The sequence below is a fragment of the Zea mays genome, chromosome 3, assembly GCF_902167145.1.
Source record: "Zea mays cultivar B73 chromosome 3, Zm-B73-REFERENCE-NAM-5.0, whole genome shotgun sequence".
NCBI classification, from domain to species: domain Eukaryota; kingdom Viridiplantae; phylum Streptophyta; class Magnoliopsida; order Poales; family Poaceae; genus Zea; species Zea mays.
Window position 1 is genome coordinate 217,804,024 of NC_050098.1, and position 19,766 is coordinate 217,823,789.

General features: G+C 47.0%; 1 protein-coding gene across 1 annotated transcript; it reads left to right on the top strand.

Annotated features, from left to right (window-relative positions):
* Nucleotides 1-4,012: 4,012 nt before the first annotated feature.
* Nucleotides 4,013-19,453, top strand: LOC542188 (bZIP transcription factor 1). Its single transcript, NM_001111802.2, has 12 exons — nt 4,013-4,227; nt 7,188-7,263; nt 7,580-7,624; nt 7,723-7,815; nt 7,904-7,987; nt 8,115-8,236; nt 17,645-17,690; nt 17,778-17,826; nt 18,062-18,195; nt 18,429-18,506; nt 18,707-18,832; nt 18,941-19,453. The coding sequence occupies exons 2-12, from the start codon at nt 7,204-7,206 to the stop codon at nt 19,178-19,180; spliced, it is 1,077 nt and encodes a 358-aa protein (NP_001105272.2). The 5' UTR covers nt 4,013-4,227; nt 7,188-7,203; the 3' UTR covers nt 19,181-19,453.
* Nucleotides 19,454-19,766: the final 313 nt, after the last annotated feature.

Consider the following 19,766-nt stretch of genomic DNA (forward strand, 5'->3'; position numbering starts at 1 on the left):
GCTTTTCCAAAATGCAATATCATTTTGCATGAGGACCATTAGTTTCGACTTAATTATGTGTTATGTTTTCCATGCAAACATAAAAGAATGCAAAAACAAAAGTAAGTCGAAAATATGTGAATTATAAATGCAGAAAGAAATATAATTCACGAACGAGTCTATATTTTTCATAATAAAAACAGACCAATGTATACAATTACATATATCATCAGGAGTCTAATTATTTAAATTTAGATACTCAAAACTGATAGTAATTGTGATGCAAATAAACATTTGGTCTGCAAAATTGCAGAAAATCAAAGCTAAAATGATAAAATCATATGCCCAATCTGTCCAGCCAAATCAAAGTGGCCCATAAAAGCCCACTAAGCAAAGCAATAAGGGCTAGCGGTTAGGGTTTTCAACCCTAACCAGCCTTAGCCACCAGGCGGCGGCGGCGGCCTATGCCAGCCGGCCTCGGCGCGTGGCCCCTAGCCCCGGTGGTGGGCGCGACCCGGCGGCCGTACGGCGCGCGGGCGCCTCCCCCAGCCAGCCCCGGCAGCAGGCATGGCCCCTGGCCTCCCGTCCCTGGCGGCGGGCGCGGCCCCCGGCGGCGAACCCAACCGCGGCCCTGTAGCGACGCGGTGAGGACTGAGGAGGTCCCGGCCACGGCGCGGGCGTGCTCCTCTGCGGCGCGGGCAAGCCCCCCGACAGCGCGCGGCACGGATCCTCGATGGCGCGAGGCGTGGCCCTGGCAGCCACAGCCCGACGCAGGCGCAGCATCCCGGCATAGTGCCGGCGTGGCCCCTCGGCATCGGCGCGGCTGCCCGCGGCGTTCGGCCTCCCGGCCCCGGCATGGGGATAGCCGCCGCCGGCCCGGTCGGCCCTTCCTCCTCCTGGCCGTCGTCGACGGCGTTGGCGCCGAACAGGGAGAGGGGTAGCAGGCCCCACGGCTTCACCCAAGACGAGGAGGAGGGAGCGGCGGCTGGCGCGGCCGTCCAGCGCGTCGAGCCCCTTGCACGGTGGGGCCCCTGACGGTGAGCACGGTCCACGGCCCCGTTTCCGCGGCGGACTCTCGTCCCGGCGCGTCTCCCCGTGGTGCGGCGGTCCGGCCGCGGCGGCTGACCAGCCCCGATGGCGCGGCCCCTCGGCGGCGCGCGGGAGCGTCCCAGCGGTTTTGGGCGCGGTGCAGACGCGACGCCATGGCGGTGCGGCCCTAGCCGCGGTCTTCCCTGGCGGGCGCGGTCACCAGCGCAGGCACGACCCCTGCGCGATGGCGTGGTCGCGAGGCCCCCTTCGTGACAGCGTGGTCGCGAGGCCCCATGCGCGACGGCGTGGGCGTGAGGCATCCTGCGCGACGGTGTGCGTGCAGCCACGGCGTGGGACCTTGGTCCGGCAGTGCGCGTCACGAACACGGTTCCGGCGACACTGCACTGGGTGCGCAGATCCTGCACGGCGGCCCGGGCGTTACCATCCCGTCCTGACTCAGGCAAGGAGCGGCGGTGTTGTCCCATTCTGACCAGCCCGTGCTTCTGTACTGCCCGCCATCGAGCAATGCCATTCTTTTGCACTAAAAAAAAGGAACTGTGCGACGTACTTACAATTTTCTGGACATCGAAGCCCCTCATTTCCTTCTTTCGAGCGATAGATTTTTTTCTCTGATCTCGCGAACAGTGCTGATAACGTGTTGTAATACTTAGTGGTAACGAGATTGAGACAAATGACAGAGACAATCACTGTTTGTATTCCACAGATCATTACACTTATATACAAGTGAAGGGGTGTATCCCAAGGGGTGTGTCCCTTGGAGAAAACTGTCGCACCCCTTGGATTGATCACATATGTAATATTTTGTAACAACTGGGATACCCAGCTGGCCCTGGAGTAGGGGTGAAAACGGGTAGGGTACCCGAAACGGGTACCGGATACGGATACTGATTCGGGACCATTTTTCGGATACGGATACGGGTATTTTTTAGATTCGGGACGGATACGGGTAATACCCGGATAGTATGGCTTCGGATTCGGGTCGGATACGGAGCGAGTACTACCCGGTAAATACCCGGATATTCGGGTCGGATACGGGTACCCGGAATTCGGGTACCCGTTTTTTCTTTTTCTGCATAATAATATAGTTATAAAATCATAACTTTTACATATGAAATCGGATGAAGATAAAGTTTATATGAAAATTGTAGAGCTCGAAGAGATCTATAACTTTGTAGTACATCACATTTTTGTTTAAACATATCTTTAGGCCAAAATCATTAAAATAATGTCTAAATTTATATCAAAATAATAGACTTTATTATTTTCATGTGGGGACTTAAGATTATATCCATGTGGGAACTTAGGATTATCTTTTTATAAACTATTTATTAATATTGGTAACTTATTTGCAATTTTCGGTCGACGCTACAATATTTTTATGAATTTAATTGTATTTTGATGATTTTCTACAACAAGAAATTAATAATACACCAAATAGCCTAAAAAATTCATGAATTTTTACGGGGACACAACATATAGCCACATATAGTTCTCAAAAACATTTGGACTATAAAATCCACAAGATATTGGTGTTTCTTCCATTCTACTCTCACTTATTGCGTGAGTTACATGTGAAATCATTTTATGTATCGAAGTTTCAACATAATTAATATTTCACTTATCATTTTCATGTGGCGACTTGAGGTTTTATTTGAATAGAATGTTTATTTGTTTTGGTAAGCTTTTTGCAATTTTGGATCAAAACTAGTGTATTTATGAATTTTAATTATACTTTGATGATTTTATGTAGAAAGAAATTAATAATATATAAATAGCCTCAGAAATCTATGAAATTATACGAAGGTACAACATATGGCCACATATAGTCATAAAAAATAATGGGACCATAAAATTCACAGGATGTCAACGTTTCTTCTATTTTATTTCCACTTATTGCGTGAGTTACACGTGAAATTACTCTAAGTATCCAAGTTTCAACATAATCAATACTTCACTTTACCATTTTTACGTGGGAACTTGAGATTATCTTCTATTAAATGCTTATTAGTATTAATTTACTTGCAATTTCGTGGTCGAACAAGAATATTTTTTGATAACCAATTAATGCATTATCCGACAAGTATCCGATATCCGATCAAATAATATCCGTATCCGTCACTTATCCGCCCGGATAAATATCCGGTCCCTGTATCCGTATCCGTCCCGTTTCTAACTATCCGTATCCGATCCCGAATCCGTTTTAAATACATTAGGGTAGGATACGGGATGAGCTAATATCCGTCCGTATCCGCCCGTTTTCACCCCTACCTGGAGTGAGGCAACCGCTGGGACGCGTAGACCGGCTGCCGAGCGGACACGTGCGCACAAGACGCGCGACAGGGGTGACGCGGGCACGCGGAGCACGCGCACCGTGGTCTGGCTGCACAGCCGCACAACTCATCCGGTCATCCTCGCCCCTCTCCGCCCAGATCTCGTGGCACTGCGTCCGGCCGATGCCCATCATGCCCGATATTAGTGGTCCACGGTCCCACAGGTCATTTACACATGTGCTCACAACACAAGTGTGTTTCACGGGTAAATGATGCTGTGCTGAACTTGGCAACTGACAAATGTGTTTGTGATAGGGATAAATTACGCGTGATCCAAACCAAATACCGACACGTCCTCGCTGAACCTATACGGTATGCAGGTTGGGAAAAAAGGGAAATATTCAGGCAGGGGAGGGCCATGTACAAATACACCGTGTCTGAGTAGTAGTAAAATTCGGGAACGCAAAGGATCGATGCACATGACATGAGCACATTGCACATGGCATCGGAGTATGTGACCTGTGGCGGACACCAACCGATGCCTCCAGGCAGCCAAACTGACTGCCACGCGTTCACCAGCTTATCGGGCACCGACGCGTGCCCCTGTGACGTGGCAGCGTCTTCCGCGCTCCTCGCGCGAGCGACTAGTCTCCTCCTCCGGTCCTCCTTTGGCTACTCCTCCCGTCCCGTCTCCAAAGTCCAAACTCCAAAGTCCGAACTCCAAACCAAACGCTCCAGCCCCGCCGCACGCATACGGCATACGCATCCCTCATCTCCCTCTCCTCGCCTTCCCGCCGCGGCGCCGCCTCTCCTTTCCGAATTCCGACTCCCGCCTCCCCGGGGTGAGTGTTTCCGCATCCGGCTCGTCCGCCGATCCTCGCGAGGCCTCCTCGACCCCGACCCGACCCGGCGCGGCCACCGGTTCAAGGTACGCTCGATCCATCCCCCTGCCCCCCTCTTAAGTCTTACCACGCAATGCGCGCGCCCTCCAGTTGCACCCTCACTCCGCCCATTTGGAGTTGTGACCTTCACGAAGGGTCGAGAGATATGCTGCAGTAAGCTCGGCTCTACTGCGCTCCATAAAATTTCGCTGCTTCCCGTTAGGATCCTGTAGTGCCTTTGCAGCATGCATCGGTGCTACTAGTCTACTAGTACATGCTTTGCCGCTGCCAACTCGCTGCCGACGGTTACGACATGATGCTGCGCCTGTGGGTGTAGTCTGTAGCGTGGTTCACTCTTCTTCTCATGTATCTCTAATCTTCAAAATCAGCACGCTACCCCTATACGGTGCATGGAAGAATGTAAAATGGGTGCCCGTACAGGATGTGAAGAATGTAAAATTAGTACCCGTACAGGATATCATCCTTGTCCTTGTCGTCTCCCGGTCCAGGCGTCACCTCGCCTTTCTATGCGTTGGACAGACGAGACTGCTGATCTAGTCAGCTCTCAACCGGGGTTCCGCGTGGATGCTGTTTACGATTTTGAATGAGTGGTCTTGGACAGTTACGTTTAGTCTGCCAAAGGCGAAGACGGTACTCTCTTCTTGTTATTGGTAGCTCAGCCTTTCTTAGGCTTCAACTCCTCAGTCCATGTCTCAATCCATGTGTATTGAGGTGGATTAGAGTGTAACTTAAAATAATTTACATCTTAATACACGTGTGTTGATGTAACACGTGCATTGAGGTGAATACAGAAGTATCCAAACAAGGCCTTAAGGGGATGCCAAATTGTCAATTGGTTCGGGGACACGATCACATGACAGAAAAGAAAACAATCACTTCTCGGTCTCATGAAACAAGCAGATGTTACTGTCCCTACCTTACAAGACCGTATTAGTTACGATGTGATTTATCAACCGAAAGTTCGATAGTAGGATGGCTTTATCAGGCTCTACCACTATTCCGTGGTCCTGTCATACAGTGAAAGGTACACCGACAAATATCGGACACAACGCAATCGGGTTGCTTGTTTCATTATTCTTCATGCATCGGAGAGGAGGTAAAATGGATTCCAGAAATTAAGTTGTAAACACGGAGCTAAAGGATCTAGGCTATCACTTCACCTTCTACCTTTTCACCAAAGGTGAAAAATGTATCATTTTGATCGAAGTAAGTACCATGCGATGCAGGGTGGAGCCAGAATTCAGATATGGGTCCGGATATAGGGGGCTCACTAAGTGTCGACAAAAAATATATAGCACTAGACTTTGATGTTGGCTTGAAAAAACTGATATAATAAATCATCTTTAAGCTTTTCATCTTAGAAAAATGCTATTCCCTATATTATCCTGGAATATATAGTGCATTGTGACTTTTAACCTTATACTGAAATATAATGCATTCTACATGGTGTCAATGCTTAGATTTTGACAAAGTTTGTTAAAAAAGTTACTATAATTGGAGAAGAAACATCTTAATTGGGGATATCTATTGAGTTTAATCTATGGGGTTGCACTATTTAAGGATTCCCTTAAGCTGTCTTATTTTTTTTCGGAATGCACTATATTACAGGACAGAGTAAATATCTAAATTGAAGATAAGAATTGAAGTGACATTCTTCGTAGATCGACAATTCACATCACATATTTATTTTATTTAGCCACTTAACATTAGATGATCAAGAGATGTGTTTGAGAAAAGCAACCTAAAATTAGTTAGTAAAGCATGTTCATTTATAATCTCTAGTGATTAGTGAGAAATAATAAAATAGTAGTGAAAACTATGCAACGTTAGGTGGGGCAGCCCCTTCCCGCCCCCTTGTCTATGCCCCTGTTGCAATGGGCACACGATTATAATTTTTGCAAAAGTCAAGGAGGAGACAGGCACCCAAGATGAGTTAAATGTTTTTTGAACATAGATGATTTAAATATTTTTTTGAACGCGGAGGGTTTAAACGTTATTTTGAACGTAGATGATTAAAATGTTGTAACCTGATGGATTAGAACGCACCCCACCATCTGGATAAGCTTAATCTATTCTCCAATGGATACAGTCCAAGATACCTTCAACGGTAGTTTCGGTGCATCGGGGTGGAAGGCTGACTGCCAAGCCAGGACTTCCAACCCTACTGTCTGGGTACAAAATGTGCTGATGCAAAAGCTAGAGGTCGTGAACGTGGCCCAGAGCCCAGACCCTGAGGCTTTCAACAGATTCCAGGCTATTTTTGCTATCTCTGCTGCTCCCTTGTCTGCCTCCAAGCATGAGGCCCTTCAGGCACTATTCTCTGATGGTGTGGATCCGGTAGTCATGGAGTTGGACTTTGCCGGGTTAGAGCACAATGTTCTTTAGCCCGCCTAGTCCAGGGCCTCCTTTGATGATTGCGCCGTGTCACCTAGTTTATTTGTAATCACAACCGAGTGAGCTTAGGGGGCGTTTGGCTCAGTAATCACCAGTTACCGTCCAAGCTTTGTATTGTTAAACTCTATTTTTGCTTAATGAAAATGTGTTTCCGCACGATGGCGAAAAAGATTGTACTGCACATACACAAAAAATCTAGTGTTGACCTGTAAGGACCAGGGATAAGCATGGGCTTTCAAATTACATGAACTTATTGCATATTTCTGGTATGTTAATAAATATTAGGGATATAATCATATCAATTTGAGTAATCTAATTCATGAAAATCTACAGTAACAGCTTGGTTTTTTTAATGGGACGATGTGTTGGATATTCGTGCGGAGCCTACAACTACAAAATGTTGTTTTCCCTCGAACACATAGGAGAGTTGCTCAATATTGTATAAATAAGTAAAATGGTGGAGAGCTTACAACCAATCACAATTTGATAATTATTATTCACTGAATGATGAAGTAGACATTTTGGAAGTTCTATTTGTGCAGATGCTATTTTTCCTTAACTAATGTCACATCTCTTATCATAAAATATGCAGTCATTCACAAAAAAACATGGGTCATGATGAAGCTGTAGTTACTCAGAATTCAGTAAAAGCACCATCACCACCCAAGGTAAATACATCGAGTTATCATTGTTTTCCTTACTGATTTTACAATCATTGGATTTAACCAAGGATAAAAATGAACAATCAAATGCATAGAAAAGTCCCATTAAAGCTTATTGGTAGTAAATGTTATCGAGTGTTAGTATTGTGGGAATGTGGGTGTTCTTTTTCTTTCCTATGTGATTGTTACAAAGTAACAGAAGGTTAGACATTCAATAGCAATCAAGCATGTATATAATGTTCTGAAGGAACTTTTCTAGTTACATGCACTTATTGGTCGACTAGCTGGTTTGGTGTCTAATTAATAGCTGATTGTGTTGCAGGATCAGCCAGCTATTTATCCATGCTTTGATTGGTCGACTGTGCAGGTTAACTGCCTTATACTTGATTTTTTTCTTATTATTGTTGAAATCAAGTTTTCCTTTCTTATTGAGCAACCGACTAAACCATAGAACCACCGGTGCAGGCATATTATGGCCCAGGGGTCTTGCCACCAGCTTTCTTTAACCCTGGAATAGCGCCTGGTCATGCCCCTCCACCATATGTGTGGGGTCCGCAGGTATTTTGAGTTAAATCTTGATATACCAAATGCTGTATACATTTTGATTTGTCTTGTACAATTATAACCTCCGCCAGCGTCTTTGCAGACTATGCCACCGGCTGCCTTTGGAAAATCATATGCTGCAATATACCCACATGCTGGTGGTTTCCTGCATCCACTCATGCCCCTAGTAAGTATGGCATTGCAGACTTGCAGTGTACCTATCTCTACTTGGCTCATACAGTCATACTTTAGTAACTAATTAAGATGTTACTATATTTTATTACATATGTTGACTGTTTTTTTTTTTTGTGAAGGTGGTAAACCCATTGAGTGCGGAGCCAGCTAAGTCTGGGAACAGCAAGGATAATAGTTTAAACAAGAAACTAAAGGAAATTGATGGATCTGCTGTGTCAAGTGGCAACAGTGAGAAAACAAGGTGGTTACATGATATTTCTAATATATTTTTTCCTACGAATTTGGAAGTGTACTGTTCTGGCATGTTGTTCGAGCCAGATTTGAGCCGGCGGACTGTCCGGCCCTGAGGCCGGACGGTCCGCGGTCCGGACGGTCCGCGCGTGCGCAGAACAGATTAGGGTTCCGAGTTTTGTGCTACGGTTGTTAGCTATATTCGCGGGATTAGCTCGGAATCAGTTGTGTAAAGGGTCCAGCCCCCCTCCTCTATAAATAGAGAGGTCTACGGCTGATTTGTAATCATCAACAATCGAATCAATACAACTTCTATTTCGCATTTTATCCTAGGAGTAGTTCTAGTCTAGTTTAGGTTTAGCTATCCAATCCCCAAATTCTTCGTCTCTCTTCGGCTCTACGTCGATTAGAGGAGTCTAGGTCGGCCGGCCCGAGCCTAGACACCACCTAGGATCTCTCCTCCCCGACGGGGTCCCTCCCGGGAGCGAGATCCAGGCGCCGTCGGCGGTCTTCCGCCGCCCCTGCGCACGCGCGGACCGTCCGGCCCTAGGGCGCGGACCGTCCGGCCGTCAGGCAGGGAACTCGGGCTCCTGCACCAGGTCGCGGACCGTCCGGCCCTGTGCCGCGGACCGTCCGCGCCTGACCAGAAAGCACCGCCGCCTCGCACCAGGCCGCGGACCGTCCGCCCCTGTGCAGAGAGCACCGCCGCTGGTTCTCTTGAGTAATTGGCGCCTCCGAAAAGGTGTCAACATACTTTTTGGCGACTCCGCTGGGGAAGACATATCTAAGCTCATCAAATCGGCCCTCAATGGCCGGTTCAAGGGATAGCTCTGATATTTCTCCAAGCAACATCATAGAGCCAACTTGGGAAACCTTGCCGGCTGACGAGCAGCTCCAGTTCGAGGAGCACAAGGAGCGGATGATCCAGGAGGCGAAAGCAAAGTTCCTGGCCAACTTCAAAGTGGACAGGAACAACAAGGTCGTCCGACATCGGGCGACGGATCCGGCTTCGCTCCAACCCACGCCAGATATCCCCAATGTAAGTAATACCAACGAGCTACAATCTCTTAGAAATTATGTAGAAGAGCAGCGTGAACAAATGCAGAGCATCATAGGGGGTATGCAAAGCGATGTTAAGAGACTAGTACGTGCATTCGATAAGTCTAACATCGCAAATTTTCCTTCACACGAGGTTGGGTTAGGAGATAACGCGTGTAACACATCGGCTACAGGTTGTCACGACCAGTCACAACCCCTTTATGGGATGCCGATGGACACATACCCTAAGCAACCGCAAATCGGCAGCAAACCAGCCGATCTGCACATGCCCGGACCGTCCGCACGTGAGCGCGGACCGTCCGGGCCAGCAACAGTCGGGCCTATTTTTAATGAGTTACCTAGATATGCGCCCGAGCCACCACACACGGCACAGAACCCAAACTACCCAGTCGGACGGTCCGCATACAACGACGGACGGTCCGCATATAACCACGGACGGTCCGGGTACGTATCCGGACAGTCCGTGCATGAGTATTTTGAGGAGGATTATTACATGAATCCTCGCCCGTCCCAGCAACACTTCCCATCACACTATGCGATGCACCAGCCCATTAATTCAGGATCCAAAGCCCAGGAAAGCTTTCCGGCCCCACCTAGAAGGCCGGAAAGAAACGATCAAACCTATGACCCATATAGGGCAAATGAAAATGCACCACGTAACTCAAACCAATGGGGGGAAAGACAACATGCTAATATCCAGCCAACCCCACCTATGTTTGACCAGAGAGCCGGTGGTCTTGCACCGGCTGCCATTGATATAGTAAGGGAAGAAATAGCCGGGGCGTTCCGAGATAAGCTCGGAGTAAGCATGGTCCCTGGGGGGCAATCATATCGGAAACCTTATGACAGCCGATTTGATCACCACCCATACCCACAGGGAACCAGGATACCCGAATTCGCAAAATTTTCGGGTGATCAAGGGAAAAACACACGCGAACATATAGGCCAGTTCTTAGCACAATTGGGAGAATTGGCCGACACAGAGGCATTTCGCGTACGTTTATTTTCATTATCGCTAACAGGAACCGCGTTTGCATGGTATGCCACTTTGCCTCCTAATTCCATTTCATCATGGGGGGATCTAGAACAAAAATTTCATGATCATTTTTTCTCCGGTGATTATGAATTGGATTTGGTAGATTTAGTGTCATTGCGACAGACAAAAGACGAATCGGTTAATGATTACATCCGGAGATTCCGCGATACAAGAAACCGATGCTTTCAAATTCATTTAGCAGAAAAACAGCTAGTAGGATTAGCCTTTAATGGTCTACGATATTATTTAAAAGAGAGATTAGAAGGCATCCAATTTTTTACACTAGCACAGTTACACCAGAGGGCTTTGGCTTGCGAAAGCCGGAGCAAAGAAACTGCTAAAACAATGCTTCACAATGTACATATAGTAGAATGCGACCAAAGTAGCTCAGATGACGAATCAGCCGAAGTATATGCTGCTGAAATGGTTTGGCCAAAACAGGCCAAATCTTCGGCTTGTTCCTCCTTGCAGCCGGTTCAAAAGAAACGGCAAGAGGAGGTTAAGTTTACGTTTAATGTTGGTAAGTGTGATAAAATATTTGACGAATTACTCAAAAATGGCAATATTAAAATAAATCACACTGTTCCATTCGCCGACGAGCTAAAACGTCGTGCATACTGCAAGTGGCATAACTCATTTTCTCATGCCACTAATGATTGTAATGTATTCCGACGACAGATTCAATCGGCCATTAATGAGGGACGATTGAAATTTCAGGAAATGCAGGTGGATACATAGCCCTTTCCAATGAATGTGATCGACTTTGAGGGCAAGAAAGTCCTGGTTCGGCCAAACACAGCCGATAAAAGCAAAGGCAAAGAGGCAATCATCGGCAATTCTAAAAAGGCCGATGAGGATCATAAAGTTTCTTGCAGAAAAGTGGTAGCCGAGAAGACTCCCGATGGAGGGGAGACCCTAAAGGTGACCATCACAGCCTCCAGCACTGGGGGGCAAGCGCAGACAGGGAGACAGATGCAGGAACTCGTGCTGCGTATCCCGGACGGTCCGACACATAGGCGCGGACGGTCCGGGACCCCACCGGACGGTCCGGAGAGCTCCGGCGGACGGTCCGGCCGTACTCAGGACTCGCAGCGACCACGTACCTTCAAACCACGACGACCAGAGATAGGTACGTGGAAAACAAATACATTTAAAGCAGCTGGTCGGCTGATCAAGCCTGGCCCAACTTTCGATCAATTGTTGTCTAAATATGTGAAAAAGAAGGCCGGCCACCGAAGCGACCCCGCTCACCCATTCATGAGCAACGTCAGGTCAGGCCGATTGGACCACCTCACCAATCGGAAGGAATGAAAGGTCCTATTGTACAATTGAGACCTAGCATGCCGACATGGACCCCTCCACCTCCTTATCCATCTATGCCATATCCATACACATACTTACCTCCACCATATGTCCCAAATCAAATGTGGGGCATGCCACCATATCCATTTGGGATGCCACAGTACCCCACCTGGGGGGCACCCCAAACATCCGTTTTTGATAGGTTGGCGCCGCCAGTGCAAGACCGATTGAGCGCTGCTGAATCTGGTCACCAGGCACAGGCCCAACAAGATTGCCGGACTACTCGGCCTCCTAGGCCGACCAATCCGGCAGGGGGGCATATGCCTGTAGCAACTCAAAGAACAACAAAAAAGGACATCATCAAAATAGGCACTGCAGATGTTGTCATACAGGGAGACAATAAAGGGCCGATGATTTTCGGCAAATCGGCCAACACAACAGAAAAGGATACAGCTACCATCAAAACAGCTGATCCAAAATACTCCATGCCTCGATGGTGCCCAGCGGGATTGACACGATCCCAAAAGAGAAAATTACAGCGCCTAAGAGCAAAGGAGAGCCAGGAGAAGGAGGCGGAAAAGACATTTAATGACACACATCCACTATACCCGCCACCACAAAAGAAATGGAGACCGAAGGCCGTTGAGAAAAAACAAACGGCCACAGAAATAGAAAGTCAATCTGCACCAGGCGCGGACCGTCCGGCCTCTGCGCGCGGACCGTCCGCCGTTCACCAGGAAGTCTCTGGACAACCTGCACCAAGCGCGGACCGTCCGGCCCCCACACGCGGACCGTCCGCCGTTCACCAGGAAGCCTCCAACGACACGACAACATCAATGGAAGAGGACGACCTGCTGGGAGAAGACCTGGTCGACTACGAGGTTTCTCCAGAACGCCCAGGTATGGATGTAAATATTATTACATTTTCTGCCGATTGTACTATCATCGGCGACGATGAACCTGTTGTTGCCCAGTTTGATTTTGGTCCTAAAGAAGCCGCCTTTACTAAACCAAAGGAATCGGTAAATCATTTAAAGCCGCTCTTCGTGCGCGGTCACATTGATGGGATACCGATTGCTAAGATGTTGGTAGATGGAGGGGCGGCTGTAAATCTAATGCCTTATTCATTATACAGAAAATTAGGTAAACAAGATGACGAACTTGTCAAGACCAACATGACCCTCAGCGGTGTTGGGACTGATAGTTCGATCAAAGCCAGGGGAGTCACGTCCGTTGAATTAACCATCGGGACTAAGACCCTTGCTGCTGCATTCTTCGTCGCTGATGTAGAAGGAAATTACAGTTTAATCCTAGGCAGAGATTGGATTCACGCCAATCAATGTATACCTTCTACATTACATCAAATGCTGATACAATGGGTAGGCGATGACATAGAACAAGTACATGCTGATGTATCGGCCTGCATCGCTGTGGCCGATGCCCCTGTACTCTGGACTTATGAGACTGCTACATGTCTCACAGGAGTAGACTTTTCTGATTATCAATTCATAAGTATAGATAAGAAAGGTTTCATTCCTGTAATGCTAGAGCCGATGGAGAATCGGCTAAATCCTAAATAAAGTTAAATGATGAATACACACAAAGTTCATGAGTCTTTGGTCACGGACAGTTCGGCCGCCAAGGCCGGATGGTCTGGTCTTTCACAAAAGAGTTCGGACTTTAAGACCGAACATCTACCACAGCGAAAAGACAGTATTACGGGTGATCCGGTCCACGAGACCGGAAAGTCCGCCATCACACAAAGATCATCTGATTCCTCTGTGGGGGACATGATAGAGGAATTCAGAGATCTTGATAAACTAGGACAGGGGTTTACATCGGCCGATCCTTTGGAGGAGATTGACATAGGAGATGGTAAAACTCCAAGGCCGACTTTTGTAAACAAGACCCTGGAGACCGATCCTAGAGATGAGATGATCGGTCTATTGAAGGAATATTCAGATTGCTTTGCTTGGAATTATACTGAAATGCCTGGATTAAGCCGAGAGATCGTAGAGCATCGGCTGCCTATTAAATCTGGTTTCAGACCTTTCAAGCAAAGAGCTAGAACATTTCGTCCAGATCTTCTCCCACGCATCAAGGACGAAATCCACCGGCTGCTAGAAGCTGATTTTATCAGACCTTGCAGATACGCAGAATGGGTCTCCAATATTGTGCCGGTGGAGAAGAAGGAGTCAGGTAAACTTAGAGTATGCATTGATTTTCGCAATTTAAATAGAGCAACTCCTAAAGACGAATATCCCATGCCCATAGCCGATACATTAATCAATAATGCATCAGGAAATAGAATTATTAGCTTCCTTGATGGTAATGCCGGATATAATCAAATTTTCATGGCCGAAGAAGATGCGTCTAAAACGGCCTTTATATGTCCAGGCTTCATTGGTTTATTTGAATGGGTTGTCATGACATTTGGTCTGAAAAATGCTGGTGCTACTTATCAGAGGGCTATGAATTTGATCTTCCATGAATTGTTAGGAAACACCGTGGAAGTTTACATTGATGATATTGTAGTCAAATCGGCTGAGTTTAGTTCTCATATAGCTGATTTGCGCAAAGCCTTTGATAAAATGCGTCAGTATGGTTTGAAAATGAACCCACGTAAATGTGCTTTTGGAGTGTCGGCTGGTAAGTTTTTAGGATTTGTCATACATGAACATGGTATAGAAATAGACCCTGACCGAATCAAGTCTATTCGGAGTGTGGGACCTCCGACCTGTAAGGTCGAGGTACAAAGGTTTCTCGGCAAGGTGAATTATTTACGAAGGTTTATTTCTAACCTAGCCGGGAAGATTGATGCGTTCACCCCTATTCTTCGGCTTAAGAATGATGCCGAATTCGCTTGGGGGGCAGAACAACAAGAAGCATTTGATCTCATCAAAAAATACTTATCTTCGGCTCCCGTATTAAAAGCACCACGAGCAGGAGTACCATTCCGATTATACATTGCGGCTGAGGATAAGGTCATTGGGGCTGTTCTGACACAAGAAACCGAGGGGAAGGAGCATGTGGTGACATATCTAAGCCGAAGGTTGGTGGATGCTGAAACAAGGTACACTTTTATTGAAAAGTTATGCTTATGCTTGTTTTTTGCATGCACCAAATGTAGATGCTATTTATTGTCTAGTCATTGCACTGTTTCTGGTCAAGCCGATGTGATCAAATACATGTTGCATAACCCAATTATGAGTGGTAGAATTGGTAAGTGGGCCTATGCACTCGTAGAATATGACTTGGCCTATGAACCCTTGAAATCTATGAAGGGCCAAGTCATAGCGGATTTCATTGTAGAACATCGGGTTAATGATATTCATGAACTAGACATGTCATACCTCACTATTACTCCTTGGACTTTATATTTTGATGGATCGGTTTGCAATGAAGGGCAAGGAATTGGCATTGTGCTTGTTTCACCAAGTAATGTCTCCTTTGACTTCTCTAGCCGATTGAAAACATATTGCACTAATAATCAAGCTGAATATGAGGCCCTCCTATTCGGTTTAGAACTGTTAAATGGTATGGGAGTAAAACATGTGAAGGTATTTGGTGATTCTCAGCTGGTTGTCCAACAAGTGTTAGAAGAATATCAATGTCTTGATGGTACTCTAAATAGTTATCGTGAGAAATGTTGGAGCATAATCCATTCTTTTGATGAATTCAGTATTCAGCATATCTCTAGAGTTGAGAATCATAGAGCTAACAACTTGGCACAAGATGCATCGGGTTATCGGATAAAGAGAGGGAAATTTCACAAAACTGAAAATCTGATAACCAGTGCAGAGCCAAATTCCCAGGTCGCGGACCGTCCGCGTGTTGACGCCGGACCGTCCGAAGTTACCAGAAAGGTTCTCTTAATCAATTCGGCTGACAATGAAGCCGATACAAGTGATTGGAGGACACCTATACTTAATTATTTGCAAAATCCCAATATCAGGACAGATAAGAACATTCGGCGAACAGCTTTCAAGTATGTTTTGATAAGTGATGAACTTTACCGCCGAACGGTTAATGATGTCCTGCTTAAGTGCTTGGGCCCAGATGATGCTATATTAGCCATGGCCGAAGTACATGAAGGAATTTGTGGTACCCATCAATCAGCTCCAAAGATGAAGTGGTTGTTGCGAAGGTCTGGTTTTTATTGGCCTAGTATGACAGCTGATTGTTTCAAGTACTACAAGGGGTGCCAAGTGTGTTAAAAATTCGGCGACCTACAGTTGGTCCCTGCAGCCGAATTACATCCTATCATCAAGCCTTGGCCATTCAGAGGATGGGGATTAGACTTTATTGGAGAAATTCATCCTTCATCATCAAAGGGGCATCGGCTTGTGTTAGTTGCCACTGACTATTTCACCAAATGGACTGAAGCCGTTGCTCTAAGGAACATGACGCACAAGGAGGTAATTGAGTTCATAACTGAGCATATTATTCATAGATTCGGCATTCCCCAGACCTTGACTACAGATCAAGGTACTTCTTTTATGTCAAAGGAGGTACGTGAATTTGCTGAATTATACAGAATTAAGCTGCTTAATTCGTCTCCATATTATGCTCAGGCCAATGGACAGGCCGAGTCTAGTAATAGGACATTGATTAATTTGATAAAGAAAAAGGTATCTGATAATCCTAGACATTGGCATAAGATTTTGTCTGAAGCTTTATGGGCTCATAGAATATCTAAGCATAGTGCTACTAAAGTATCTCCTTTTGAGCTTGTCTATGGGCAGGAAGCAGTGTTACCTGTGGAAATAAGTTTGAATGCTGTCAGGTTTGCCAGACAAAATGATCTAACTACTACTGATTATTATAATTCAATGATGGATAATATTGATGAGGTGACTGACAAGAGGATGATAGCTTTGGGAGCAATAGAAAAGGACAAGATCATGGTAGCCAGGGCCTACAACAAGAAGGTCAAAGCAAAATCATTCCAAGTAGGAGACTTGGTGTGGAAGACCATTCTGCCTCTAAGGAATAAAGACCGAAAGTTCGGGAAATGGTCGCCAAGCTGGGAGGGTCCTTATAAAGTGAAACAGGTGATGTCTGGTAACGCTTATTTACTACAAACATTACAAGGCAAGGATTTACCTAAGGCTTTGAATGGGCGTTTCCTCAAACGGTACCATCCTAGTATGTGGCAAGATGCCTAAGAAAACCGATGTGATCACATCGAGTTAGTTGCTTTTGGTTCGCCCAGCTCCACCAAAAGGCAGGGGGGCATATGTTCGAGCCAGATTTGAGCCGGCGGACTGTCCGGCCCTGAGGCCGGACGGTCCGCGGTCCGGACGGTCCGCGCGCTGGGGCCGGACGGTCCGCGCGTGCGCAGAACAGATTAGGGTTCCGAGTTTTGTGCTACGGTTGTTAGCTATATTCGCGGGATTAGCTCGGAATCAGTTGTGTAAAGGGTCCAGCCCCCCTCCTCTATAAATAGAGAGGTCTACGGCCGATTTGTAATCATCAACAATCGAATCAATACAACTTCTATTTCGCATTTTATCCTAGGAGTAGTTCTAGTCTAGTTTAGGTTTAGCTATCCAATCCCCAAATTCTTCGTCTCTCTTCGGCTCTACGTCGATTAGAGGAGTCTAGGTCGGCCGGCCCGAGCCTAGACACCACCTAGGATCTCTCCTCCCCGACGGGGTCCCTCCCGGGAGCGAGATCCAGGCGCCGTCGGCGGTCTTCCGCCGCCCCTGCGCACGCGCGGACCGTCCGGCCCTAGGGCGCGGACCGTCCGGCCGTCAGGCAGGGAACTCGGGCTCCTGCACCAGGTCGCGGACCGTCCGGCCCTGTGCCGCGGACCGTCCGCGCCTGACCAGAAAGCACCGCCGCCTCGCACCAGGCCGCGGACCGTCCGGCCCCAGCGCGCGGACCGTCCGCCCCTGTGCAGAGAGCACCGCCGCTGGTTCTCTTGAGTAATTGGCGCCTCCGAAAAGGTGTCAACACATGTTTGTTATCTCTGTGTAAACTGAGTTCTGTTGTATCTGGATGATGCTGTGAATTTAGTGGGGATCACAGCCTAGAAGGATCCAGCGATGGAAACAACCCAAAGGTACTCTTCTGTGGTCAATGGTGTCATGATGTTCCGAGTTAGCCAACAGATATTAACACTGTAAGCATTCTTTTTCGTTGTATATAGGTCAGCGGAACTCCAAAGAAGAGGAGCTTAGATGATAGGACTACATCAGGTAGTCTACTGATTTACTCCTGTATTTATTATGTCGTTCACAATCATCAAACACATGATAATCGTATATTTTTCTGTCAGACGATCCAGAATTCTTTCCTATCATTTTGCAACCTATTTCCTCCGTTGCAAATTATAGGTCATTATAGCTTTTCTAGATACATGCTTTAACTATGTATCTAGTTTCAATGATATGGCAAAAGGTCCTTGATTCCCCCCTTTTTTTTTTGGTTCAGAAACATGTGGGGAATCAGGAAGATTGCCAGCTTTGTCCAGTGTGCGCATTCCAGACACAATGATGAAACCATGTGTGAGCACCGGTAGTGACTTCAAAGTTAGTGGTGCGACATCAACCGAATGGCCAGCTAAGGTATGTTTGATGTGGCACCTGGATTGGGCAATTATGCTTTTCTCTCCTCCACCTCGTAAAAAGACGACGGTACTCAGTACAGTAGAGTGTCTTTATAGGGTTTCTTGGTTGCTTTATAGAACTAATTGACATTATTGTGAGCGGCTAGAATGGGTTCAACTTCTAGGATTAAAAATTCTTGGTTTGCTCGAAGCAATTGGTGTGTGTAAGTGTAACTCTTGCTGTATTGCCAGGACGACAAGGAATCGAAGCGTGAAAGGAGGAAGCAGTCAAACAGGGAATCTGCCCGGCGCTCAAGGCTGAGGAAGCAGGTAAACCGAGATGCTTTTGCCAACCATGCTATTAATTGTTTCGGAGACCATTCACTTCACAGAGGTACTGTACCACCTTTGACAGCAGAACGTATAATATTCAGCCTGTAGAGTGAGTGAGTCTAATAGGGCGCCTCGGTTACATCTCGATTCCAACCTTTCTTGCACAGTGCTCATGTTGGTTTTTCCTGTCGTTTCAGGCTGAGACTGAAGAACTGGCTAGAAGAGTAGAGCTACTGACCGCGGAGAACACGTCCCTCCGAAGCGAGATCAGCAGGCTAACGGAAAGCTCCCAGAAGCTAAGGATGGAGAACTCGGCTCTGATGGTACTTACATCCTTGAACGGCGGCCATGCATAAACTCTTGTCGACGTTCTGTTTCCTTCGAACAACGAACATGCCCAACCCCTCACGCCACATCGCATCACCTCACAGGAGAAACTAGCGGACGGTACATCAGACCAAGCACAAGAAGCTTCCGCCGGCCACCAGACGACACCAACGGCGCCATCGTCGGCTCGCGTCGTCAAGAACTTCCTCTGGATGATGGATGGCGAAGGCGCGTCAAGAGGCGGCAGCGGCAGCAGCAGCCGGCGCAGGGATCACGGTGCGCCCATGCTCCGCCAGCTCCTGAGCTCGGGTCCTCTGGCGGCTGACGCCGTGGCCGCTAGCTGATCAGTGCCGTGCTTCCCTTGTGCCGAGCGCGTGTGGACTGGCGATTTTTTTAAAAGAGCGCACAAGCCGCCACGCACGGACGACCTGTAAATTACAGTAGCTATGCCTATGTATGGGGCATCGTTCCGGCCGCTCTGCTGAGAGCCGATATACGGATCCCATCACTGAGCTTTGGTAACTCTCTGTCGACTGTCGTTAGAGTGGTTGTGCCAAACTGAATCAACTGACACGATTCAGCAGTACTAATAATAACCATCAGGAGGTTTGCCTCTGAACTCCATTTCTTCTCGTGCATGGATTGTTACTGCAGCCGTCTACAGTCGTCCCAATGCAGCCCGCAGCGGGGAGTTCCCATCGTTCTATGGGGAGTTGGGACACGATGTGTCTGTTAAGAAACTAGTTTGGGCCTCGAAGACCCATATTCTGCTGAAAGCTATATAAAACTAACTTTCTATTATATATAGAGGAGAACATTATTATTTGTTATAACGAATGAGCAGAATAGATAAATGATAATAACAGTCACTTCTATATTTATGTCTTCTATGTTTATGAGTTAAATTATACTCAATAGCAAGGGGTTTGT

Excerpts from the sequence above, each read along its gene's own strand:
- LOC542188 (NM_001111802.2), top strand. The coding sequence starts at position 7,204 with ATGGGTCATGATGAAGCTGTAGTTACTCAGAATTCAGTAAAAGCACCA. Across the intron at positions 7,816-7,903 it reads CATATGTGTGGGGTCCGCAG|ACTATGCCACCGGCTGCCTT; the intron begins GTATTTTGAGTT and ends GCGTCTTTGCAG. Across the intron at positions 18,833-18,940 it reads TGGAGAACTCGGCTCTGATG|GAGAAACTAGCGGACGGTAC; the intron begins GTACTTACATCC and ends ATCACCTCACAG.